This window comes from Capra hircus, chromosome 29 (genome assembly GCF_001704415.2).
Source record: "Capra hircus breed San Clemente chromosome 29, ASM170441v1, whole genome shotgun sequence".
Classification (NCBI taxonomy): Eukaryota; Metazoa; Chordata; class Mammalia; order Artiodactyla; family Bovidae; genus Capra; species Capra hircus.
Genome location: NC_030836.1, coordinates 50,212,293 through 50,238,260, shown reverse-complemented (window position 1 = coordinate 50,238,260; position 25,968 = coordinate 50,212,293). Strand labels below are relative to the sequence as shown.

Here is a 25,968-nt window from a genome sequence, read left to right as displayed (position 1 = left end):
CCCTGCGTCCTGACTGTCGTATCTGACACCCCGAAGTGTGCGAGCCACAGGGGGAGGGTCGTGCGCCCCTTCCCCGGGAGCCAGGCTGCGGGCTGGGGCTGCGTCCACTCCGAGCTCCAGCAGCAGGGGCGGGGGCGGGGCCTCGGGGCGGAGACTGTGGGCGTGGCTTCGGCGTCCTATAAATACCGGAGCGGGGCGCGCGCCCGAGCTCAGAGTGAGCGCGCAGTGGCTGCGAAGACTCAGGCGCATCCCGGCCAGGCCTCCAGCTCGCCGCGTCCGCGTCCCTCCGCGCCCCTCGTCCGCGCCTGCCCCGCGCCTTCCGTCTGCGCACCCCAGCTGCCCGCCAGGCCCCCAGCCGCTCTCCAGGCCCCCAGGCCCCGCACCCGACACCCAGGACAGGCACGCGCCCCGCAGGCCGCCCGCCGCCCGCGCCGCCATGGGGGTAGAGGGCTGCACCAAGTGCATCAAATACCTGCTCTTCGTCTTCAATTTCGTCTTCTGGGTGAGCCTGCCCCGGGGTGGGAGGGCACTCCCCGAGCCCGGCAGGCCGCGCGCTCGGCTGGGCCCCGTCAAGGGGGCGCAGCCGGGCCGCCAAGTTGCGGGGCCACCTGTGTGCGCCCAGTCTGGCTGGGTGGGAGGGCCTAGGCCGGCGAGTCGCGAAGGTGGGGGTCGTCCGGGGCCGCCGCGCCCCTCGACGGCGGGTTTGGAGGCTCTAAGACGGGTTTCGGGCCTCTGCGCGTCGGGACCCAGAACCGCGCGGCCGGGCCCGTTCCCGGCTGGTGATGGTGGTGGTGCGGTGGGTGCGTGTCCCGAGCCCAGCGCCCGGCTACTGCTTAGTTCTCCGGACCGCTGTTTCTGGGGCCACCCTGCTTCTTGGGGAAAGAGGGGCTCGAGGGCGGGGCGATTCAAGCCCCGCCCCCATGAGCTCATCAGGGCCACCGCCCCTAGATGGGCGGCCCGGCCCGGCGCAGTGGCTGGCGAGCGGGCGGGCGGGCGGGGGGAGGTGGGGTGGCGCGCTGCAGTTTGCCTTAGTCCTGGGGCCGGTCCACCCGACTCTGGGCCCGGCTCAGTTCACCCTCCTGTTTACTGTCGCCACCCTGGGGGTCGGTTTGGGGGTCCGTGCCCGGGCAAAGCTCAAACAAGAAGCGCCCTGGACCCGGGTGGCCCACGTGCCGGCGTGCGCATAGTGGTGCCCCCAGTTTGGGGGGCCGAGCCTCCTCACCCAGAGGTAGATTCCAGTCCCTCCTCGCCCTGGGGCGCTGCAGAGGCTGTGAGGGGCGAGGGGCTGAGCGGTGTTCCGAGCTGGCACAGGCAGGGGGCCCGGAGAGCGGGGCGACTCCGAGCCTGAGGGTGCTGGGGCGGGGTGGATGCCCAGCTCGGGGCTTGGAAAGAGGTGCCCACAGGTGAGACGTCTGAGGGGTGCTGGAGGGTCTCCTGGGGCCTCTGGGCGGCCAGCCTGGGTTGTGTTTCCTGATGAGCCTTAACTGCTGGCTGGTGCCGGTGAAGCTTTGGCTTTTGTTTCCATTTCCTGTTGGTGCTGGAATGAGGGGCGTGGAGCTCGTTTGCTGTCCCGCGGGCCCCCAGGCATGGGCGTCGGGAGCCCCTCTGGCAGCTGTGTGCTGCCACCCCTCTGGGGTCCCAGGGCAGGGACCTGGGCCACCTCCTGGCCCCTCATTGCTTCTCCACCGCCCCAGGCTGCTCAGCCCTTGCCGGGAGGACGAGGACTGTCTGCTGAATGTCAAGTTGACATGGGGAGGCTAAAGTTTTAAAATGGCTCCTGGAGACTCTGTGGGCCTGGAGACCTCTGTTTGCCCTCGGGACGGCCCGGGGTCCGGTCCCGGGACCCTGAGGTGTTGGCTGGGGAGGGCAGAGACTGGACTTGGGGTGGAGGTGTCACATCCTGCCTGCAGGGGCACCCGTGGGGGCCCGGGGCCTTCAGCCTCTGCCCTGGGGGTGGGAGCAGGGAGGCTGGCAGGATGGGCCAGGGGCCTTGGCAACCTTTGCTGAGGGGCTGGCCTTGGTGTTGATTTAGTAATCGCCTGCTTTGGCCTTGGCAAGGGGTGTCAACCAGACCCCCTCTCCCAGCGGCCTTCAAGCTTTTCCCTTGAGTGCAGAGCTTGGGAGGGCCCTGGTGGGAGGTGGTGGTCAAGGAAGAAGACAGAGCTTCCCGGAGAAGCCCCTCCCACCACGCGGCCTGGGAGGTCTCCCGGCAGACTCCCCCCACCCCCAGCTCCTCCCAGCTGCCTCTGGTAATTTCCCAGGTTTCCCAGGCAGCGGGGGTGGAGGCCTGACACTTCCCCCGGGGCCACTCTATTCAGGCCGGAGGAATTGTTTCCCCTCCCCTCCCCGGGCAAGCCCTTCAGAGCTCTGAGAAGTTAGCTTCCAGGGGCACAGAGGCCCCACCCACCCATGGTGGGGAGCGGGGAGCCCCTCTCTGCACCCCCACCCCCAGCCAAGAGTGTGGGACCAGGGCCTGGACCCCGGTGGAGCCTGCTGCCCTGGTCCTGGCTCCCTCCCTTCTGAACTGGGGGTCCTGTTAGTTTAGGAGCTGGGTGCTGGGTATGGTGGCCTCAGGGAAGACCGCTCTCCTTGGCAGGTGTAGGCCGTGACGCGGGGAGGGGGCTTCTGGCACTTGGGTGCCTGGAGCACCCCGCAGGGCCAGCCCCACCCGCACCAGGCTGGGAGGTGGAGGCTGCTGATCTGGATCCGGATCCGGGCACTTTGGGCACTTTCGCAAGTTTCGTTGCAGAGAGTAAAGCCGTCCCCGTGGGAGGCGGCGGCACAGGCCTGCTGGCATGGGGTCCTGGAAGGAGCCCGCCCCCACATGCCAGCGCTCGCGTGCACGCACACAGACACACAGGGACTCTCACACACACACACAGGCTTACACACACACACACCCCACGGGCTCTCACACAGGCTCACACACACACGGGCTCTCTCTCACACACACACGCACACACACACACACACACGGGCTCTCACACATACACCCACAAACATACGGTCTCTCACACACACACGGGTTCTCACACACATGGGCTCACATACACACAGGCTCTCACACATACACACACACGGGCTCTCACACACACACACAGGCTTACACACACACACGGGCTCTGACACATACACACACACACACACACGGGCTGTCTCTCACCCACGTACATACTGGCTCTGTCCCCACCCCCACACACACATGTGCTCTCCCACGTCTCCACACCAGACCCCGAGCCCCCGTGGAGGTGGCCGAGGGCTGTGAGGTGGCCGGGCTTGGGGAGGAGAGGCCCGGCCCGAGCTGGGGGAGCCGGGGCCTGGAGCTCCTGCCCACTGGGGCGTGTGTGGGGGGACCTGGGAGCTCCCCAGCAGGGCGGCTGGGACTCGGGGCCCTGCTGCTGGGGAGGCTCAAGGCCTGTGCAGGCTCCCGGCCCTGTGCTCCTGCCCAGCCCAGAGTGGGCGAGCCGTGGTAGCCTGCTGACCGCATCTGTGAAATGGGTGTGATCATGGCTTCCCCTCTGCAACAGCAGCAGCCTCACCTGGCACCGCCACCCCCAACCCCCGCCCGCCCTCATGCAGTCAGGCCTCCTTCCAGAGGAGGCTGCCGGGGCAGGCTGGGGCGGGGCTGGTTAGAGGCCCTGCACACCAGCCTTTTGCTTCCAGACGGCACATGACTGTCTGTCACTTAGCAGTTCTGTCGCCTTCCTTCCCGGGAGAGGGGCCAGACCCAGGCGGGCTCTGCTGGGGGGCAGGGACTTTCTGCGCCTTGTTTCAAAAGGGCAGGTGGCCTCCCCTGGTGACCCCGGGCATCTGGCTGCTGAACTTTGGGCTACGGCTGTCGATCCGGGCCAGGCCAAGAAGAGGAAGTCTGTGGTCTGTGCCCAGGTCAGGCTTGCCCCAGGGGGAGTGTCTGGGCACCAGGGAGCCCGGGACCCTGCTGGCTCTTCTCCAGTGCCCTCATGTATCACCCCGTGGGGTGCTGCCCGGGGCCCCCAGCTCAGTCTCCCTCCGGAAATTTGAGTCCACCCTGATTCCTATCTCTTACTGCTTTGAAGGCCAGACAGAAATAAGCTCCCGCCAAACCGCCCTCCTCCCAAATAATCTACCCACACACCTTCCCAGCGCCTGAGAGCCATGACGGGGGAACCGGGGCCGTGGTCAGTCAGGGTTAGAGGCCAGCGCCTGAGGGAGGGGCCGATGGTATGTTTGCACTGGTGCTGCGTTTTGGAGAGGGCTCCGGGTAGGGGCGGTGTGGGGTGCGGGAGCCTGGCTCTGCCTGCCCCCCGGGACGTGGGCCAGGCTGTGGCCAGGCCTGGACATTTTCCACCTTGGAGGCGGCACCGGCCGGTGGCCAGGACCACCCACCCTGCAGGAGCAGATTCACTATGACAGGTTAGCAGAGTCTCTCCCGGGCCATTTCTACCCGTCCGCCAGATGTGGTTTGACCCCGCAGGCCTCCTCCCAGAGCCTGTGGACTTCGGTGCCACCCCTCACCCCCGCCCCCCTGCACACACTTTGTTCTGTGGAGGCTGGACCCCTCCTCCCTACAGCAAAGCCGGCGCCGATTCCCACAAGACCACCCGGGGCCTCCAGGTGGGCACCCAGATGCTGGGGGAGGCCCTGCAGGTGGTGGCCAACCAGCTGGGGGCAACCACCCTCCCTGGCCTTGAGGCCAGCTGGGCTCCGCGGACAGGGAGGCACCTTGGAGCTGGGGCTGGGGGTGGCGTTGGGTTCCTCAAGTGCCTGAATCGGTGGTGAGGGTGCTTCGGGCAGGGGCCTCCAGAGCCCGGGTGTGGGTCGGGGTCGCCGCAGAGGCCTGGGGAGCAGGGCCCCCTTCCCCTCTCCATGGAAGCAGTGGCCCTTATACATTGAGAAAGGTGCTGCTCCCTGCACCCCCACTGCCAGGGAGACGTGATGATTGTGGGGAAGGTGAGGGACAGGAAGCCAGGCCCCCGCGGAGCGGGTGGGGGTGGGCGGGCGGCCCCCCGGCGCCCCTTGCCCTCACAGCGAGTCTTCTGTCACGACCGCCACTCCCAGGTCGGCCGGGGCCATAGCTCTCCCTCGGGGAGCGTCCAGCAGCGCCCCGGAGCCCTGCCTCGCCTGCAGCGGCTGTTGAGTCCGCTTCAGTGCTGCAGCCAGTCGCTGGCTACGGCTCAGGCTGTGACTCTGGGGCTACCAGGTGCCCTGCGCATCGTGGTGGGGGACATGAGAAGGACCCCAGGCTGCCTGCCTCCCGGGCCTCCAGTCCCGGGTGCTGGGAGACCCGAGCCCCAGAGCTCGATAGTGCGGGTCTCAGGCACATGGGGGCTACCAAGGGGCGGTGGGCCTGGGAACCGCCCTCTGCGGTCCTGCCTGCTCAGGGCTCACGGGGGTGTCTCCCTCACACACGGCCGAGGTCCTCTCTGCTCCTCAGCCCAGGGGCTCAGCTGCCCGCCCTCTGGATGGACAGTCCTCCCCTCTGTCCCCGAGATAACAGCTCTAGCCCGTGTGAAACTCCCCAGCGCCTTCCCCTTGCCTACACCTGCGGCCCACCAGGGCGATAAGGAGCCTGAGGTTCCAAGTGGCCCACGTGAGGAAGTGGTGGAAGCAGGCTGGAGGCCAGGGCCCTTCCTTCAGCCGCTGGGGTTCAAGGCCGGCATGTCTCCAGGCAGCGGCAGGGTGTGGCGTGGCGTGGCGTTCCCCCAGGGCGAGCGGCTGAGCCCGGCCTTGTGGCGAGCAGGTGCTGGCCGGACACCCTGAGCTGCCCAGGGCCCCACTGCTTGCCTCTGCCCCCTGCCCGGGCCCGCTCACCTGCCCTGCCTCTGCAGCGGGCCCCCAGCCCATCCGTCTGATGGGTGTGTGGCCCCAGCAGCTCAGCCTCGGGACGTCAGTGTCCACACGCGCCCCCCCACCCCCGCACAGGGGCCGAGGGGGCAAAGGGCCATCCCACACGAGGAGCTCTTTCAGCCGGTGGGGTGGGGGAGCAGGCCACCTCCTGGGCTCCTTGCCCTCAGTGGGTGGTAGGCTCGGGAACTGGCCCAGAAACTGACCAGGCCTGCTCTGCTGGACCCCGGGAGGTGGTGGGGGCCCTGTGTTCACCTCCCGGCAGGAGGGAGCTCTGGGATCCCCCCACTGGTAGGGCCTGGGTGGCCGTGAATCCTTCCCCACCCCCACGCCTATTTTTAGAGGCCGGCCGTTGGCTTCCTGAGGTCGAGGGGGCTGGAGAGGGGTTTCCGCTTCCCGGCTGAGCCGAGGGTCCTGCTCCTCTGTCCTTCCTTCCTTCCTGCCCTGAGCTGGGCGGCCCTGTTCCCAGGGGGCACGGCAGGGCTCTGGGAGGGCAGTCAGGCCCCATGTCGCCGTGTCTGTCCTGTGGTGGGTGGAGGTGGAGGCTCAGCCTGCGGGACCGCGTCCCAGCCCCGCCCGAGCTGGGTGCCCTCTGGCCCTGCTGACCCTTCATGCCCGTGAGCAGCGTCTGGGCTGCGCCTCTGCCCCCTGACTTGTCCCAGGGTCTGTGGGGGCACTTCCTGCCTCGCTTCCTTCCTGTGGCCTTCACTGTCCTCCTGGGTGGGTCTCCAGGCCCCAGGACCTCTCGGGTGCCGAGCCGCCTGGGCACTTTCTGGGTCAGACAGCCATCCTCCCTGACAGCGCTGGACTGAGGGCATGAGCGCCGGGGGGCTGCTGGGGCCCAGCCGCCGATTAAGGGGGCGCTGGGTGCACGAATGTCCTGTCACTCCTGGAGCGTGTGGGCAGCACTTGGGGCAACCAGGCGGCCAGTGCCTGGGTGTGGGGAGGTGCCCGAGGCCTGGTGGGGTTGGTAGGGGGCAGCGAGCTCAGCTGAGAGGGAAGCAGGGAGACGCCCGCTCCTTCTCCGTTTCAGCTGCTTCTTGGAAACACAGACTGGCCGGGCGGGAACCCAGTGTACTTGGCAGCTCCCCCACCCCCTCTTCCTAGCTGACGCTGTTTATTAATTCTGGGAAAGGAGGGAAGAAGAGAGAAACAGAAAGTGAACCTTCAAAGCACTGCAAACAGCCCGTGCCGTCCCCCGGTGTGGAGCCCTCTGGTCATCCCAGCAGCGGGTCAGCCAGCCCCTTCCTGACCTGCTGCCCAGCCTCGCCCCCGGCAGGAGCATCTCTGGGGGCGGCTTGGGTGCAAGAGCAGTTGGCGGCAGCCCTTCTGACAGGCCGGCTGGCGGGAGAGGGGAGAGGAAGCCGTGCGGACCCCACCAGAGACTGGCCTGCCCAACACTCCTGACGGCCGTCCCAGCAGTCGCCAGCGCTGTCGGGCGTGCTCCGTACATAGCGGCATCATCCGCGCACTCTGCCTGTGTCCGCGTGTGCACCGTGAATTCCTCAGTGTGCACGCGAGGACACTGGAGGCAGGAAGACGCCCGGGGTCCAAGGTGACCTGCAGCCGGAGGTCCCGGTTCCCACGCAACACCAGGACGGCGTGCTTTCCGTTAACACCGGACTCTGTTTTGTAGCAGGCGTATCCTTAGTTATCCAGTCCCTTGTTTGACGTTAAATCTCAGTTCTGTGGACTAGATTTCAACATTTCCAGATGCTTCCTGCTGGCCACTGGAAGCCTCGGGTCCTGACCTCGGTGAAGAAGGCAGCCGGGATCCTTCAGGACTTGCTGCTTAGAAGTCTAGTGGACAGGGATCTGGGTGTGGGGGCTTACGACCTGGGGGCCGCCCTGGGGGCTCGGTGGTGAAGAAGCCGCCTACTAGTGCAGGAGGTGCGTGGGTTTGATCCCTGATCTGGGAAGACCCCGCATGCTGCGGAATCGCGAAGCCCATGGGCCGCGGCAGGTGAGCCTGTGCCCTAGAGCTGGCGCCACGGCGATGAGAAGCCCCCCCTGCAACCAGAGAAGGCCTTGCAGCAGTGAAGACCCAGGGCAGCCGCAAACAGCGTGTCTTCAAAAGGAAAGGCGTCCCTGGAGGCTCTGACGGTAAAGAATCTCTTCAGTGCAGGAGACCAAGTTCAGTCCCTGGATTGGGAAGATCCCCTGGAGAAGGGAATCACTTACTCACTCCAGTACTCTTGCCTGGAGAATCCCACGGGCAGAGGAGCCTGGTGGGCTGCAGTCTGTGGGGTCACGAAGAGTTGGAGATGACCTGGTGACAAACTTTCGCTTTCTTTTTTACCCAGCCCCCAAGGAAGGCCGGACTACAGCTGTGTGCCGAGTACCCTTGTGCTCCGCCCAGCAGCCCTGGGTTTTGGTGGCTGCTCAGGGTCTACACTGACTCCTGAAAGATTTTCTCTTGGCAAACTATAGGGCTTCCTCCTTTTCAGACTGTTCATGGCGTTCTCAAGGGAGGAGCACTGAAGTGGTCTGCCATTCCCTCCTCCAGTGGACCACGCTTTGTCAGAGCTCTCCACCGTGAGCCGTCCGTCTTGGGTGGCCGTACAAGGCATGGCTGCTAGTTTCATTGAGTCAGACAAGGCTGTGGTCCGTGTGATCAGATGGGTTAGTTTTCTGTGACTGTGGTTTCCAGCCTGCCTGCTCTCTGATAGAGAAGGACAAGAGGCTTATGGAAGCTTCCTGATGGGAGAGACTGACTGAAGGGGAGACTGGGTCTTTAACTTATATGCAGAGCACATCATGAGAAATGCTGGGCTGGAAGAAGCAGAGGCTGGAATCAGGATTGCCAGGAGAAATATCAATAACCTCAGATATGCAGATGACACCACCCTTACGGCAGAAAGCGAAGAACTAAAGAGCCTCGTGGTGAAAGTGAAAGAGGAGAGTGAAAAAGTTGGCTTGAAGCTCGACATTCAGAAAACTAAGATTATGGCGTCCGGTCTCGTCACTTCATGGCAGATAGATGGGGAAACAGTGTCAGACTTTATTTTTGGGGGGCTCCAAAATCACTGCAGATGGTGACTGCAGCCATGAAATTAAAAGATGCCTACTCCTTGGAAGGAAAGTTATGACCAAACTAGACAGCATATTAAAAAGCAGAGACATTACTTGGCTAACAAAGGTCCATCTAGTCAAGGCTATGGTTTTTCCAGTAGTCATGTATGGATGTGAGAGTTGGACCATAAAGAAAGCTGAGCACTGAAGAACTGATGCTTTTGAACTGTGGTGTTGGAGAAGACTCTTGAGTGCCTTGGACTGGAAGGAGATCCAACCAGTTCATCCTAAAGGAAATCAGTCCTGGGTGTTCATTGGAAGGACTGATGCTGAAGCTGAAACTCCCAGTACTTTGGCCACCTGATGGGAAGAGCTGACTCGTTGGAAAAGACCCTGATGCTGGGAAAGATTGAAGGCAGGCGGAAAAGGGGACCACAGAGGATGAGATGGTTGGATGGCATCACTGACTCAGTTGACATGAGTTTGAGTGAACTCCGGAGTTGGTGATGGACAGGGAGGCCTGGTGTATTGTGGTCCATGGGGTCGCAGAGTCGGACACACGACTGAGCTGAACTGATAGGGCTTCCCAGATGGCGCTAGCAGTAAAGAACCCATCTGCCAACGCAGGAGATGCTGGCTTGATCCTTGGGACAGGAGGGCATTGCAGGAGGGCCTTGCAACCCACTCCAGTATTCTTGCCTGGAGAATCCCATGGACTGAGGAGCCTGGCGGGCCGCAGTCCTTCGGGTTGCAAAAGAGCTGGACAAGGCTGAGCGACTGGCACTTTCAGTTTCACAGGACCTGGTAGGTTTTGATGTGGGAGGCACCTGTGGACGCTGAGCCTGCCCCCAGGAGGGTGTGCACAGCCCTCACCCCAGCAGAGCCCCGGAGCCTGCCCCCAGGACACCCCTCCCTGCTCCAGGCAGCCACTGGCCTATCACTGTTGTCCATGTTTGAATGTCTTAAGTTTGTAAAGAGGTTTTGGATCCTTCGTTCCCTGACCAGGGATTGAACCTGTGTCCTCTGCGTTGCAAGCATGGAGTCCTAACCCCTGGGCCGCCAGGGAAGTCCCTCTTGTACTTTTTGTATGAAGGGAATCGGAAGGTGGGTTGTCCCTGGTTTGGGGGCTCACCGGGAAAGCACATGTGTATGGGCATGAATGTCCACCCCCACCCCCACTTAGGGCAGTACCTGGGGGTGCAGGGGCCGGGCACAGGCCTGCGGGGGGAGCGCCCTGGGGGCCGGAGCTCTGTCTCTGGGTCCCCCGCCCCCACGAGCACCTGGTCTGGTCTTCCGCCTCACCGTGTTTCGTTCGCATCTCCCCTGGGGCCAGTGCCGCTGGGCATCTTTCCGTGTGTTTATTTGCTGTGAGCATTTCTTTGTGGTGAAGTGTGTTCAGGCTTAGGTTTTCATGCGGTTTCTTGGCCTGTGTTTTAAAAATCGGGTTATTTGTTTTTTTGCTGAGCTTTGGAAGTTCTTGACGCCTTCTGGATCCGGGTCCTTGTTAGCCATTTGCCAGTCAGTGCACGCTCGTCTTTGAAGAGCAGGCTTCTTTCAGACTTGGGGTTTCTGGGACCCCGCCCGCCCTCCCGGGGTGGGGTTGGGGGGCTGCAGTGCTGCTCCGCCCGTCCTCTGTAGGTGACCGTAGGTGAGCGCTCACCGCCCCCTGGACTGGGCTGGTCCCTGCCCACTGCCTTCCCCAGGCCCCTCTGAGTGGGAGTGTGCAGGGCCTGGCATGGCCGAGGAGGAGGCATCTAGCACCAGGCTCCCCCTGCCCTGTGGGCAGGACGGGCTTCCCTGTCCGCCCCTCCGGAGGGTGGGGGAGCACAGGGAAGTCTGGAGACCGCAGCCCCCCTGCACATCCTGGGGTTTGTGCTGGGAAGCCCTTCCCAAGGCAGGAGAGGTGGGGGCTCTGCCTGCCCCCCGGACTCCCTGCCTCGGTGTCTGGGGGGTGGGGCAGGCGTGACCCTCACTGCTTCCATTAGGACCAGGCACCCACGTGGGCCTGTTCCTGGGATCCTGAGGTGAGGGGCTGCAGGGAAAGATGGGTGGTCCCAGCGCAACCAGGGGCAGGAGGGGCCCCTCCATGTTCGCCGCCCCTTGCCGTGGGGACACCGAGGCCAGGTCGGGGTGGACTTTCCTGAAGCGCTCTCTGGACCACGGTTTCCAAACAGAATAAGTGGCGGTTTCCAGCCAGAGTTGCCACGGCAACCCTCAGCCTCACCACCGCCTCCCTTGGAGGCGCAGATGGCGGCTGGCTGAGCCAGGAGCCAGGACTCCCTCCGGAGCCACCCCCCCCACCTCCCCTGCTCTCGTCCCCCGGGCCCTCCTGCCCTCTTGCGGGTGTGACGGGCACCTGGGGCAGCCTCAGGATGCCTGCAGCTAGGGCACTGCCCTGCGCAGGGCCCGCTGGTCCCAGGTGCTGCCCTCTGTTGGGAAGTGGTGGCGGGCAGGGAGCGCCTCCATTCTGGGGCAGGGGTTTGGAGGGTGCCGCCCGCTCTGGGGAGGGTGCCAGCAGCCTCCCCTGGCAGGGGCAGCCGGGCTGCTGCCAGGTGGCAACGGTCCCCAACGGTACCCACCTTATCGTGCGCGGAGCCAGCCCAGTGTGGGAGGGTCTGGGTGGGGCTGCGAGCCTCCCACCCCAGCAGTGTCCCGTGTCTCTGCCTGGAGATCCCTGGGGGTGCTCGGGGCTTTCCTGGGGGCAGCCCGTGGGGCCGGGGCCTCGAGTCTCTCTTGCTCCGCTGAGCGTGGCCGCCACTGGTGGCTTTGGGCCCCGCTCGGGGGCCAGCTCTGGGCCGGCCAGGTGGTTTTCTTGGGGCCCGTGTTTCGGTTTCTCTTCCTCTTTGGACACAGAGCCTATGGTCTGTGTAGGGGCTGGCGCTCGTAGCTCCGAAGACAGTCACTGCCTCGCTGGTCGGGGAGCCCGGGGTTGCTTTCCTGGCCGGGTCGGATGCTCAGATGTGGGCCTGGCCCGGATGTGCCCTCAAGGGCAGACCCCGCCTACCCTTGAGCCACTCTCCTCTGGGGGTGAGTCAGCCGGAAGCCCGCAGCCCCACGCCAGGCTCTGCGCAGAGCCCCCTCTCCTGCCCACTCTCAGGGCGGCCCCGCCCCCAGCCATCTCCCTCTCTCGGACGGCGGCCACCAGCCCCGCCAGGGCCCGGTGGCATCAGATTGCCACCCCTCACCATGTCCTGGCACCAGAGACTTGGCATCCACTCCTTGGAGTTCCCGGACGAGCTAGCTCAGGGCAGTGCCACCCCCTTGGAGGAGGGCTCGGCCTTCCCCAGGCCACAGGCTCCGGTGTGGCCTCTGGCCAAATTTAGCAAGTAAAATACAGGGCATCAGTTAAACTTCCGCTCCAGGTGAACAGTGAGTGCATTTTTGGCCTGAGTGTGTTCCGGGCAGTGGTTGGGACACACTCGATACGAAAGAAGTGTTTGTGAATAACCAGGTGTCTGAGTCTCATCTGGCAACCTGTCCCGCAGTCTCCGGTGGTGCTTGGTGGGAGGGTCTGGATGAGCCCCCAGTCCCCCGTACCAAAGCCTGCCTGGGGCGTCTGGAAAACCAAGGGGGCAAAGCAGACATGAGGCAGTGGGCAGCCCAGACCCCAGAGCCTGTGAGCCCAGGGCCTGAGTCTGTGAGCCCAGAGTCTGTGACCCCAGAGTCTGTGAGCCCAGAGCCTGTGACCCCAGATTCTGTGACCCCAGAGCCTGTGACCCCAGAGTCTGTGAGCCCAGGGCCTGTGAGCCGTGCCCTTGGTGCTGACCCGCCAGAGCGAGGGCCGGGGACCCGCCTCTCTGGGGGATCCACGCGCGCCACGGCCAGTCTCTGAGCCTCGTGTGACCAGTGCCCTGCTCTCTCCCCAGCTGGCCGGAGGTGTGATACTGGGTGTGGCCCTGTGGCTTCGCCATGACCCACAGACCACCAACCTCCTGTATCTGGAGCTTGGAGACCGGCCTGCCCCCAACACCTTCTATGTGGGTGAGTGACAGGGGATGGGCTGCAGACCCTGGGCAGCTCTGGGCTGGGAGCCGGCAGGAACAGGCCACTGGGGGTGAGATCGTAAGCTCAGTAAGGCAGCAGACAAGGGAGCACTTCCAGGAGGAGGCGACTGAGTGGGGCTTGCTTCTCCCTGGGGCAGGGAGGAGGAGGCCCACCAGGAAGAGCTCGGGGGTGGGGTAGGGGGTTGCGTCAGCCTGGGGACCCTGAGGGGCCTGGGTGCCCTCTGCAGTTGTCCCAGGGCCTGCCTGGGCCGGGGTGCTCCCAGGGAAAGCTGGATGGGAGGGTTGAGGGGCCGGTGGGGACCCCACCAGATCGCCTTTGGGCCGGGGGAGAGCCAGGGCAAGCCGGCAGCGGGTGGGGGCGGGGCCGCTTTGTCAGGGGGCAGGCCTTTCAGGGAGGCTCCTGGGAGGGGTGGGGCTGGATGCCTGGGCTGCCTGGGGGCCCTCACCACACTGGCTGCCTTATTAGGCCGCGGCCCTTCAGGGTGTGTGTCAGGCTGGGTGTGGGCTGGGGGCCTCCGGGGCAGGGGTTCTGGAGGATGGGGAGGGGTGCCTCCCGCCACGCGCAGCAGTGCCCTCCTTCCGGTCCCGCTCCCCCCAAGATGGGCCTGGCTCCCAGGGAGCTCGGGGAGGGTGTGCAGAGTCGCTTCTGTCCTTTAAAGTACAAAGTACTGGCCCTTGGGCGGGCCCCTCTCGCCCCCACAGGCAGAGCAGCAGGCCGGAAGCCTGCAGGGCTCACATGGGGCGCTCGACCACCCACCATCCTGCGTGGACCCTGCAAGGGGTCCCAGTCCCTCCCAGCTGCTCGGGGGCCCCCACACTCGAGATGCACGCTTGGCTCCTGGGCTGGGGGTGCCCACACTCACCATCCCACTCGGCCGCCCCGGGGCCGTGGGGGTCCTTTTTGGGCCATCCCGGAAGGGCTGGAGCCCGTGGTCTGGGGTGGTCCTGGGGCCAGCCCTCCAGGGAGGGTCCCCAGCCCTTGTCCGCAGGGTCCTAGGCTCCCCACCCCCCAGGCTGCAGGGGCCCCCTCAGGTCTGAGTCTCAGGCGGAGACCATGGGTGTGCACTCCCCGAGACTGCACGGGGCACCGTGACCTGGCCCCCACTGTCCCCACGCCAGGCACCCTCAGAGCAACACGGCCAGCCTTGCCCACACGTCTGAGGATGCAAGGGTGTCCTCTGGACGCTCGAGGGGAGTTTCTCCCCAGGGTTCCTCCCAGGCCTCTCCTCTCCCTCCCCAGGGCCTGCCCCCGCGTGGCCCTGGTCTTCTGTCCGCGTCCCCCTCTCCAAGCTCTTGGTGCAGGGGGTGTGGGCTCCCTGGGGCGCACCGTTTGGGAAGGGGGTCCCTCTCCTCGTGGCTTGGCCGGCTCCTGCTTTCAGCCCAGCGTGTGGCCTGGCAGCCGGGAGAGAAGCTGAAGGCTGCCTGTCTCAGCCTGGACGGGGCAAGGGTGGCAGCAGGCTGCAGACCTGGGTGGCCCCGCGTGGTCCCCTGGAGACACAGTCCAGGGCAGATGTGGGGGGGTCTGGGGAGACCTTGGTAGAAGGCTGGAGGCTGGGGGCCGGGCCCAGGCCGCGGTGGGAAGGGTCCCACAGGGAGGCTTGTGGGGGCCTGGCTCTAGCCCGTGCCACAACACGCCGTCGCTGGGCTTGAGGGCTCCCCTCGGGGAAGGAGTGAAGGAGGGCTGGACCACCTGGCAGGCCGGGCACCAGCCCCTGGACTCGAGCTTCTGCCGCGCCATCATGCCACCAGCAGTGGGGGCCTCTCAGAGCCCCTCTGGCAGCAGCGTCCCTGCCCACCCGGGGCCAGCCTTCCGGAACCCCCTGGCTGGCAGAAGGATGCAGACGGGGCCTGCCAGGGCGGTGGGGACAGACGTGGGCCCTGACAAGCTCTGTGTCCACTGCCGGGAAGTGAGGGGTGGTTAGCGAGACTTGAGCAGCACCCGGGCCGAGCTTCAGGGCCCAGGAGGGTCCCCAGCCTCACGGGTCAGAGCCAGAGCCTGCTACAGTGGGAAGGCTGGCCCCGTGAGGCGGGCAAGCGGGGCTGGGGGCCGGCACCTGCCAGGACACCCCTCCCTGGCACCCTGGGCTGTCCCACTGAACCTCAGGGAGGGGCGTGGGGACAGGAGTCTCAGAACCTGGCCATGTCCAAGTGAGGAGCCCCCAGGGCTTACCCTCGGCCAGGCCCACTTGGGGTTGCCCAGAGGCTCTGGCCCAGAGGCGTCCCCAGGCTGCTTCTGAGCCTGCCAGTGGGTCCCACCTCCCAAACTTCTTCTCCAGAGACGGCCGGGCAGGGCCAGTGGGCCCTTTGGCACCAGAGCCCTGGGACCTAGTGTCCTAGCTCTGCCTGCTGCATAACCATGGCAACTGGGGGGGTGGGCCCAGGTCTGCTGGCAGGACTAGGGTTGTGGGAAGTCCTTCAAGAGACGTAGTCAGCATTTCAAGGGGCGAGGGCCCCTTCTGGGTGGGCCGCAGACTCAGGAAAGGGCCGTGTGGCCAGCGGTGAGTGCTGGGCAGGCCAGGGAGACGGCTGATCCCGTGTGCCAGTCAGGTGGGTTGGGGCCAGCAGACCCTGGGCTCTGACCTGCCTCCCAGGCCAGCAGCTGGGCCCTTGGCACCGAGACGCAGGTGGCTCTCCAAGGCCCACCAAGTCCCGGAGGCTGTCAGGGGTCAGTGTGCACAGGTGGCGGCTTCACGCGGAGGCCCCTGAACACTCAGATGCGGGTGGCTCTCCAAGGCCCACCAAGCCCTGGAGGCTCTCAGGGGTCAGTGCGTACAGGTGGCGGCTTCAGGCGGAGGCCCCTGAACACTCAGATGCGGGTGGCTCTCCAAGGCCCACCAAGCCCTGGAGGCTCTCAGGGGTCAGTGCGCACAGGTGGCGGGGTCAGGCGGAGGCCCCTGAACACTCACCACTGGCCGTTCGGTCCTGGCCCTGGTGATGCTTGACTCCCTCCACGTCACAGAGGAGGAAACTGAGGCCCACAGAGGTGGCCACATGGCCCTGCCAGGCTGCTTCCCCCTCAAGGCTCTTCTCCAAGCCACTGGGCATCTGACCTCCCCCCAGCAGGGTGGGTGCCAGCGCCTGGTGGGCCCTCCAGAGCCCTGAGCAGTGGTGTGTATGCCCAGCGTGGGCAGGACGGCTTCTGGGAGGCTGGGGGCTCCGGGACATTGGGTCGCTGAGGGTGTGACCTCTTCTCCGCTGCAGGCATCTACATCCTTATTGCCGTGGGTGCTGTGATGATGTTTGTTGGGTTCCTGGGCTGCTACGGGGCCATCCAGGAGTCCCAGTGCCTGCTGGGCACGGTAAGGTCCTGGGCTGGGTATGGGGTGGGGTCGGGGGCTGCCGGGGGCAGAATCAGGGGTTCGGCGCCAGCCCGGCCCTGTGAGCCTCCCTCGAGTGCCAGCCCTGATCTCCCCGGTTTGTTCTCAGACCCTACCGAGGCAGACTGCCGCTATATCTAGTTTTTTGTCTAGTTCCTGGTCGTAAGTCCCAAAGTTGCTTTTCTCTCTCTTCTTTCTTAAAACGAGTCACAGAGACAGTAGAGGGTGAGTCCCCGCCCAGGGCCAGCCTCAGGTGTCCTCGGGAAGCAGAGGCCTGGCTGTGCTGCCCAGGGGCTGGCGTCTGGGCGGCCTAGGCTGGGGAGTCTGCGCCTGTGTCTCCGTTGGAGGGTCCCGGGTGCCCCACAGTGACCCCCCCACTTCCCACGGGCTTTGCTCCCTGTCCCCTCTCACCCGCCCAGAGCCAGCCTTGCCCTCCCCCCCACCCAGCCACCCTGTCCTCTGGAGCCGAGTCCCTTGGGGCTGATGAGAAGGGTGGCTGCTTCACATGGTTCATCCCGTCAGGGCTGGGGCGGGTGGATACCGCCGAGCGCCCCACACGCGCCTGTGGGCCCCTGGGGTGCTCATCGTCTGTGGCAGGTGAGCCCCTGCCGGCCTCGGGGAGCCTTGGGCCCTCTGGCTTGCTCTGACCTTCTCTCTGCCCGCCCCTCCCCTCTCCAGTTCTTTACCTGCCTGGTGATCCTCTTTGCCTGTGAGGTGGCTGCTGGCATCTGGGGTTTTGTCAACAAGGACCAGGTGAGCCATGTCCAGGTGGAGGGCAGGGGCTCAGGCTGTGGGGAAGGCTTGGCCTGTGGGCACTTCTCTGGGCTGACTCTTCAGGTAGGAAGCCACAGAGGGCTTCCTGGAGGAGGGGGCATGGCGGCTGAGTGAAAGGCAGAGCCCCCTCCCAGCTTCAGGTGGGCGGGTCCGTCCTGACTGTCCAGACGAGCCAGGTGAAGGCACGTCTTGTGGGGGGACAGTCCCCCTGCGCTGTAAGCACCTCTTTCCCCAGATCGCCAAGGATGTGAAACAGTTCTATGACCAGGCCTTGCAGCAGGCCATAGTGGACGACGACGCCAACAACGCCAAGGCCGTGGTGAAGACCTTCCATGAGACGGTGCGGCGGGGCCAGGGGCTGGGGCACCGAGGGAGAGGCCCGGGCCGGAGCCAGGAGCGGGAGGGGCACTGGGGCCAGGCAGCCCCACTCTCGGGACGTGGGGTCTTCTGGGGGGTCCCTGGAGGGAACTAGGTGGGCCGGGGCAGCTGAGTGGAAGGAGGAGGAGGGGGCCTCTCAGCGTGGTTCTACCCCGGGAGGGGACTTCCCCAAGCCCCCAGCTCCTGGGCCAGGGCGGCTCCTGGGGCCTCTGCAGCCCATGGGACACGTGCCCAGGGCTGACGGCGGGCGCCCTCCATCCCTGCAGCTTAACTGCTGTGGCTCCAACACGCTGACCACACTGACCACCTCTGTGCTCAAGAACAGCCTGTGTCCCTCTGGCGGCAACGCCATCACTAATTTGTTCAAGGTGCGTGGTGATTCCGTTCAGCTGCCGCCCCTTGGTGGGTCCTGGGTGGTGGCCAAGCCTCCCGGGGCTCCCTTGGGCCACGGTCATGCTGGGCCATGTGGTGGCTGGAGTTGGGGCTGCTCTACCTGGGGGGCTGTGGTCACTTCCGAGCCCCGTGTGGAGGGTGCCCTGGTCTCCCGGGCCAGCCCTGTCCTGACAGTGCCTCGTGGTCTCTGAGCACGGGAGGGTGCCTTTGGCATGCTTGCTGTTCACACCTCTTTTGGGGGGCCCTGGGGGCGGGGCTGTGCCCCTTCATGGGGCCCCGCGCTGCTGCCTCGTGGGGTGGGAGGACGGGCGCCTCTGACTGCCCCCGGCCGCCCCTGCAGGAGGACTGCCACGGGAAAATTGATGAGCTCTTCTCGGGGAAGCTGTACCTCATCGGCATCGCAGCCATCGTGGTCGCTGTGATCATGGTGAGTGGGGCGGGCTGGCTCTGCTTGGGGACCCCACCCCAACACCGGGGTCTCTGAGAGCTGGCTGACCTGCCCCTGAGCCCCCGGGGGTCTCCGGGAGCTGACCGCCCGCCCGCCCCCGCCCCGCAGATCTTCGAGATGATCCTGAGCATGGTGCTCTGCTGTGGCATTCGGAACAGCTCGGTGTACTGAGGCCTCGGGGAGGGCCTCGGGGACCCCGGCAGCGCCCCCCGGAGTGACCCGGACACTTCCGAGAAGCGGCCGTCGCCACCTGTGTATATAACCTCCTGGTATCACTGCTACACTTATCAGCTTTTTTACTTTTGAGGTTTTGTTCTTGTCCTGAAGCTCCCTGTTAATTGTCCTTTTGGGGCTGACATCATCTGTGGGGGGCGTGAGTGGGCTGTGGGGACTGCAGGGCAGGGGCCCCCTCTGCTGCTTGGGGGCTCTGCTTGCTCAGCCAGGCCTCTCCTGGGGGCCACCAAGGGCCGTCCCCGTGAGCGGCACACACGCTCAGCCTTTTTTTTAATCCTTGTTCCTTTCCGGCCACCTGTCTCTGGAGCCGGGTCTACGAGCAGCCTTATGCCTTCAACGCGCACCTCTCCTTTCTAACGCGTCACCTTCAATTGTAATTACATCTTGAAAAGTCATTCAATAAAGAAGGAAAAACCAGGCATGCTAACACGGTCTGGCCCCCTCCATGTACCTGTGCCCTCTGAGACCCGGGGGGCAGCCTCAGGGGCTGAGGGGCCTGGCATGGGTGGTGCTCAGCTCGCTGGACCTTGCTGGTCCCAGAGTGTGCCACCAACCCTGTTGGTTGGTGCCAGTGGGGCCCCTTTCTTGCGCCTGGTGTCACCAGCAGCAGCCTTCACCTGGCCCTCACTCCCATCCGCGTTCCTTGGCACCACTGCCCAGGGGGTCCTACGAGGAGTGGGCAGGATGACCCAAAAAACGGGCCCTGGTGCAAGACCCCCTTCCTCCTGACGGTCAGCTCCGTAGAAGATGGACACACCACTCCCTCCCAAGGGTCTCTTCTCTTCCTGTCTAGCTGGTTGTAATCTCCCGTCAAGGGGCTGGGTGGCCCCATCTTCCAGGGGCTGGAGGTGAAGCCCTCAGCCACTCCCTGGGGGAGCCCGCCTGGCCCAGCACGGGGGGCTGAGGCCCAGCCAGAGGCTGCTGCCCCCACCGGGAATGCTGGGTAATGTCCCCATGAGCTGTAGGCAGGCGCTGACCCATCTGTACACTAAACTGACCTCTTGAGGCTCCAAGGCCCTGGCTGGGATTCGTATGTCAGGGGTTCCCAGTGGCCTTCTTGGGGGCTGATATTGGAAATTAGAACCCAGCCCTGCACTGGGGGTCACAGGGCTTCTGTAGGCCTGCTTCTCCAAAATCCAAATGGGGGCTGGTGGGTTGGGAGACAGATGGCCCAAGGAACCTGCTCCTTCTTCCTTCTCCCTGTGCCGTGAGACCCTCTTCAAGCTGTGATGTGAATTAGTGCCTGCGGTGGCCGCACCCCCTCATTCCTGGTGAGGCCCTGAGTGTGGGCACCTTTAGGGATGACATGTCCCTGGTTCACTTCAGTCACTCAGTCACGTCCGACTCTTTGTGACTCATGGACTGCTCATGGACTGCAGCACACCAGGCCTCCCTGTCCATCAAACTCATGTCTGTTGAGTCTGATGCCATCCAACCATCTAATCCTCTGTGGTCCCATTCTCCTCCCACCCTCAGTCTTTCCCAGCATCAGGGTCTTTTCCAGTGAGTCAGTTCTTCACATTAGGTGGCCAAAGTATTGAAGTTTCAACTTCAGCATCAGTCCTTCCAAAGAATAGTCAGGACTGATTTCCTTTAGGATGGACTGGTTGGATCTCCTTGCAGTCCAAGGGACTCAAGAGTCTTCTCCAACACCACAGTTCAAAAGCATCAGTTCTTCAGTGCTCAGCTTTCTTTATGGTCCAACTCTCACATCCATACATGACTACTGGAAAAACCACAGCTTTGACTAGATGGACGTTTGTTGGCAAAGTAACGTCTCAGCTTTTTAATAAACTGTCTAGGTTGGTCGTAACTTTTCTTCTAAGAAGCAAGTGTCTTAACTTCATGGTTGCAGTCACCATCTGCAGTGATTTCGGAGCCCCCCAAAATAAAGTCTGTCACTGTTTCCCCATCTTTCTGCCATGAAGTGATGGGATCAGCTGCCGTAAGATGTGTCCCAAGGTTAAGGTGAAGTCGCACAGTCGTGTCCGACTCTTTGCGACTCCACGGGCTGTAGCCTACCAGGCTCTTCCATCCATGGGATTTTCCAGGCAAGGGTACTGGAGTGGGGTGCCATTGCCTTCTCCAGAGGATCTTCCCAGGGATCGAACCCAAGTCTCTCGCTTTGTAGGCAGATGCTTTACCGTCTGAGCCACTGGGGAAGTCTTAAGCCCGAAGGTTGGGACACATTAAAATGGGCCCTGTTTCCTCTCTGGGTCCCTGGGCTGGGCCGCAGCATGGCCTGAACCCTGGATTCCTGGGTGCAGCCCTGGCCGAGGGGGCTCGCTCTGGCCATCCACCAGGGGAGTCAAGGATCTGCGCTGAGGTTCAGCGGGTGCTTCCGCGGTGGCTCAGCTGGTGAAGACTCCGCCTGCAATGCAGGAGACCTGGGTTCAATCCCTGGGTTGGGAAGATACCCTGGAGATGGGAAGGGCTACCCATCCCAGTATTCTGGTCTGGAGAATTCCATGGACTGTATAGTCCACAGTGTCAGACTTTATTTTTTTGGTCTCCAAAATCACTGCAGATGGTGACTGCAGCCATGAAATTAAAAGACGCTTACTCCTTGGAAGAAAAGTTATGACCAACCTAGATAGCATATTCAAAAGCAGAGATATTACCTTGCCGACTAAGGTCCGTCTAGTCAAGGCTATGGTTTTTCCTGTGGTCATGTATGGATATGAGAGTTGGATTGTGAAGAAGGCTGAGAGCCAAAGAATTGATGCTTTTGAACTGTGGTGTTGGAGAAGCCTCTTGAGGGTCCCTTGGACTGCAAGGAGATCCAACCAGTCCATTCTGAAGGAGATCAGCCCTGGCGTTTCTTTGGAAGGAATGATGCTAAAGCTGAAACTCCAGTACTTTGGCCACCTCATGCGAAGAGTTGACTCATTGGAAAAGACTCTGATGCTGGGAGGGATTGGGGGCAGGAGAAGAAGGGGACGACCGAGGATGAGATGGCTGGATGGCATCACCGACTCGATGGACGTGAGTCTGAGTGAACTCCGGGAGATGGTGATGGACAGGGAGGCCTGGCGTGCTGCGATTCATGGGGTCGCAAAGAGTTGGACACGACTGAGCGACTCAACTGAATAGTCCACAGGGTCGCAAAGTAGGACACGACTGGGAGACTTTCACTTTCGGAGCAGAAATGACTAGTCAGACGATCGGCAGGCGAGGCCAGGGCGCCTCCCTCAGGCGGCTTGCCACGCGGCGGCCTGCCCGAGTCGTCCAGTGGGCGGGACAAATGTACACCGCGAGACACGCCCCGCGGCCCGGTTCCAGGGACCCGAAAGAGCAGGGACGGCTGCTCCGGAACAGCGCCGGAAGTGCCTGGGAACCGCGCGGGATACGTTGACGCACTTCCGGTTCTCGCAGCTTCCGGCAAAGTGGGCTACAGTACCAGGAACGAGGCTCGGGCCGTTAGCCCTGGAGCATTCTGGGAGTCGCAGCCCTGCCTCCTCACCCAGATTCCCTTCCTGAGTCAATTCCGGTCTCTTCGCGAAGGAGCGCCACGGTTTCCTGTAGGGAAGGCAGCGCATGCGCAAAGTCATCACTCCCGATAGGCCTCGGGCGTGGAAGCCAGGTGCCTTGTGGGAGATGTAGTTCTTCAGGCGCGGGAGAAGCGGCCATCGGCCAGCGGGGGACTCGGTTTCCCACGGGGCTGAGCGCGGCTCAAGATGGAGGCAGCCAGGCCGAAGTGAGCCGGTAGGTTTTTGGTGGGGAGGGCCGCGCTGCTGACCCGTCCGGCTTCAGCGGGCCACTGTCCGTAGTCTGCTGCCCCAACCAGGGAGACCCTCGTGAGGCCCGGACCCTTGGCCCGCCCCCGCCCGACTTGGCCGCAGGACTCAGGCAGCTGACAACGAGCGCCTGCTGGGCACGCGCCGAGATTCTGGGCGCGTGGAGTGGAGAAAATCAAGGCTCTGCCTCCTGGGGGAGAGAGACAACCCTCAAGGAAGCCAGCGCTCCCTGGGACCTGGCCGGCCCCGACCCCGGCCCTAAGAAAACCGCGCCTCCGTCAGCGTGGACTCAGCTCTGCCCTCCAGTGAGCTCAGGAAGTTCTCAGAGAACTCAAGAGACGCAGACCTGGCATGCTCGATCTTGGGGCGCGATTCCCGGCTCCCCTCGCAGTGTCCCACTGATCACGGGCGTCCAGGGGACGGGAGTGCAAATTTAGGAAGCCGGAGGCTGGTCGAAGCTCCAGCTTTGCCTCCAGTGTACTGAATGACGGGCCAATTATCTCCCCACTCCTGTCCTGCCAGCCCTAAAACAGACACCGTTGGCGTTTACTTCGTGTCCGCTTTCTTGGAGTTGTTGCTTCATTTGGGGAGTCATGCAAGGCCCAGAGGAATGGAGATCTCGCCTGCGTTTGACCTGGAGCAGGGCACTCAGAGCCGCTCCCGGTCCACCTGGCCTGGTCTTTGGTGGGTGCAGGAGCGAGGTAGTCACCCTTGGCAAGCAAGGGAGGCCTGGTGGGAAGAGGAAGTTGGTGGAGGCTGAGGCCTGTCCTCTGAGCCTGGAAACAAGTTTCAGGGTGCTTGGTGACACTGGAATGTTGACCAGGTGTTGGCAGGACTTCTGTGCTCGCTGGGAAAGAGAAGGGTGTGTGGAGGGTCACAGATGTCGCTGGAGGTTGCCTCAGGGGCTGTGGGGCCGGCCGCTGCCGAGCAAGGCTGAGCCAGCTTCCTGAGAGCCTGACCCTCAGATGTCAAGGACCTGGCTGCAGTCCCTTCTGGAGCTGCCAGGGCATCTCTGCACTCAGGAGCACACCTCCTCCCCACAGAGCCGGCAGGTGCCTCCGGCTTTGTGGAGTACCCCCTGCCTGCCCTTCTCCCAGGCAGCATCCCGCAGCAAGCTCTAAAATTCTTTATTGCAGTTGTTAGCACAGTGAATAAACGTACTCCTCATCCACACAGCAAATGTTTGTGAAGTCTGACTGAGTCAGTTCGAGCTGTTCAGTGAGCCAGTCTGCAGTTCCCGCCATGACTGTCAGCTGTTTTCCGTCCCTCTGAGCACTCACTGACCTGAAAACATGTAATAAGCTATCACGTGGAACCACCACAGGACGTGTCAGTTACCACGATTAGACGAGTGACTGAAACAATGTCGATTCTGTAATTTCACTTTTTGAAAAGAGTGATCCCTCTTCACGACTCCTTGTAATCCATTAGAAAGTCATTGAATATGCTAGTGTGTGGAAACACCGGCACTGTGTCAAAACGAAACAGTGACAGTCTTTCTCCGAAGTGAAAAATTACTCAGTTAATGGCCAGAATACCCTCAGTTTCCATTTTGTTTTAATGTTTCACACCTGCAGCTGCTAGCCAGTGTGAGGAGGGTGATACCCGCTTTAGCACAAAATTACATGTTATACGTGTCATTCATTCATTCCTTATTTATTGGAGAAGGCAAGGGCACCCACTCCAGTGTTCTTGCCTGGAAAATCCTGTTGACAGAGGAGCCTGCTGCTGCTGCTGCTGCTGCTAAGTCGCTTCAGTCGTGTCCGACTCTGTGCGACCCCATAGACGGCAGCCCACCAGGTTCCTCCGTCCATGGGATTCTCCAGGCAAGAACACTGGAGTGGGGTGCCCTTGCCTTCTCCGGACAGAGGAGCCTGGCAGGCTACGATCCAAAAGGCTGCAAAGAGTCGGACGCAACTGAGCTAAGCTCAGTTACGCAACTGCCTGCCACTACCGCACGTGGCCGATAGAGGGAGCGCAAGGGTCGCTGGTGACCCTGGGTCGGCACCCCGGCTGGCTGCTCTACCAGACCACCCCGTGCGGGGCCCCTAGTGGCTCTAGCCAACCCTGCCTGGCGAGGACTGAGGGAGCTGACAAGTCCAAAGGACCAGCCCCTGGGCCTGGCTGTTTGGGGGCGTTGTGAACCCAGGCCCACTCCGGGGATGCTGGCGCCGCCTCCGTTTGTCCGCCGTCTGGTCTGATGGCTGGCTGTCCCTCCCTGCCCTTAGCCAGTCACCGAGCCGCTGAGCAGAGCCGCACCAGGGGGCCTTTGCCACCAAGAACCTTCATCAGCATTCAACCCACCTGCCCTCCAGCATCCAGCAGGCGCCCATCAGACGGGGAGGTAAGACTCCAGGCTTTTGGTCAGTGCGGCGGGGGTGGGGGTGGGGGCTGGCCCTTCCTCCTGGGACACTGCTCTTCCTGCTGATCCTGCCTGGGGTGGTGGGTGTGAGCTTGTGTCCTGGGGACTCCCGGGGCTGTTTTGGTGCAGGTGTGGCGTGGTCTGGGGACACATGGCAGAGGCAGGGGACAGCCGACACTTCCCTGACTCGGAGGCCGACGCCCTGCCTCCGGACACTGGCTCCCTTAGCGACTCGGACTCCGACCTTAGTTTGCCTGATGGCGCTGGGGCGGCTGCCCTGTCCCCGGGGGCGCTGCCTGGGGAGGCGTCCGGGGATTCAGGCCCCGATGAGCCCCCCTCGCCCCCCAGAGGCCTCCCCACAGAGGCAGTGCAGCCCTTCCACCTGAGAGGCACGGGCTCCACCTTCTCCCAGCGCAGCCATAGCATCTTTGATGGGCTGGAGGGGGCCGCCCGGCGGGCTGTGCCTGCTGTGGCTCCAGCCAGCCCGGGTGACGGGGGCAGCTTCCGGCAGCTGCTGACACCCTCCAGCCAGCCTGCAGCGGGGGGCCCAGGTAGGGCTGCTGGGAGCCCTGCTGCCCCAAGGGCGCCCCCTGTCCCTGACTACGTGACCCACCCTGAGCGCTGGACCAGGTACAGCCTGGAAGATGTGGCCGAGGCCAGCGAGCAGAGCAACCAGGCCGCCGCCCTGGCCTTCCTGGGCCCGCAGAACCTGGCCGCCCCCGGCAACTACATGCTTTCCTTCAACCAGGACCCCTCCAGCTGCGGGGAGGGCCGGCTTGTCTTCACCAAACCCACCCGAGCCAGTGAGGCTCGTCCCGACAGGAGGAGGGTACCCAGGAAGGCGGGGGAGCCGGGCAGGGGTGACCCTGGGGTTCCAGGAGCGGCAGGGGGTGAGGGCCCCGTGGAGCTGGCCCACCTGGCCAGGCCCGGGAGCCCCGAAGCCGAGGAGTGGAGCGGACCCCGAGGGGGCCTGCAGGAGGTGGGTGCACCTCTGGGCATGGCGCAGGCCGGCTCTGGGTGCAGCCCCCCGCTGGTGGAGACAGTGGGTTTCCATGGCAGCAAGAAGCGGAGCAGGGACCACTTCCGGAGCAAGGGTGGCAGCCCCGAGGCCCCAGGTGCGGAGGTGTGAACCGGGAAACCGCCCAGCCGCCTCCCTGACCTGGCTGTGCTGGAAGGCTGGCCACCGCTGCCCCCAGGGCGGCTTCAGGGCTGGAGCGGGCTCAGGGCTCCAGGGCAGCAAGCTGGCCCGCCGGCTACCTGTAGGTGCCACCAGGAAATGGAGACCTCGCCAGGGTGTGGGCTGGGGGCGATGGAGGCCCAACCCATTCTCTGCCCGGGAGACAGTAAAGGCTCTACGTGTTTCTCTGGCTCTACGTGTTTCTCTGGCTCTGTGTGTCTGTGTGGACCACCTCTCCCCCGGCGACCGCAGCCGGGGCCCTCTGCCCTCCAGCCCCCAGTGTCCCGCACTCGTCAGGAGGAGGTCTTT

General features: G+C 63.8%; 2 protein-coding genes across 3 annotated transcripts; both read left to right on the top strand.

Annotated features, from left to right (window-relative positions):
* Positions 437–18,320, top strand: CD81 (CD81 molecule). The gene is given in 8 exon segments (NM_001285676.1): positions 437–502; positions 12,702–12,816; positions 16,041–16,138; positions 16,835–16,909; positions 17,166–17,270; positions 17,575–17,676; positions 18,042–18,128; positions 18,258–18,320. Coding segments are annotated over 8 exon segments (711 nt in total).
* Positions 21,941–25,851, top strand: TSSC4 (tumor suppressing subtransferable candidate 4). Of its 2 annotated transcripts, none has more exons than XM_018043008.1 (3): positions 21,941–22,088; positions 24,349–24,464; positions 24,612–25,851. In XM_018043008.1, exon 3 carries the CDS (start codon positions 24,634–24,636, stop codon positions 25,609–25,611), a length of 978 nt encoding a protein of 325 aa, XP_017898497.1. In that variant the 5' UTR covers positions 21,941–22,088; positions 24,349–24,464; positions 24,612–24,633; the 3' UTR covers positions 25,612–25,851. The 2 variants fall into 2 exon arrangements, with proteins under 2 accessions (XP_017898497.1, XP_017898498.1); XM_018043009.1 differs by lacking the exon at positions 21,941–22,088 and adding an exon at positions 22,095–22,804.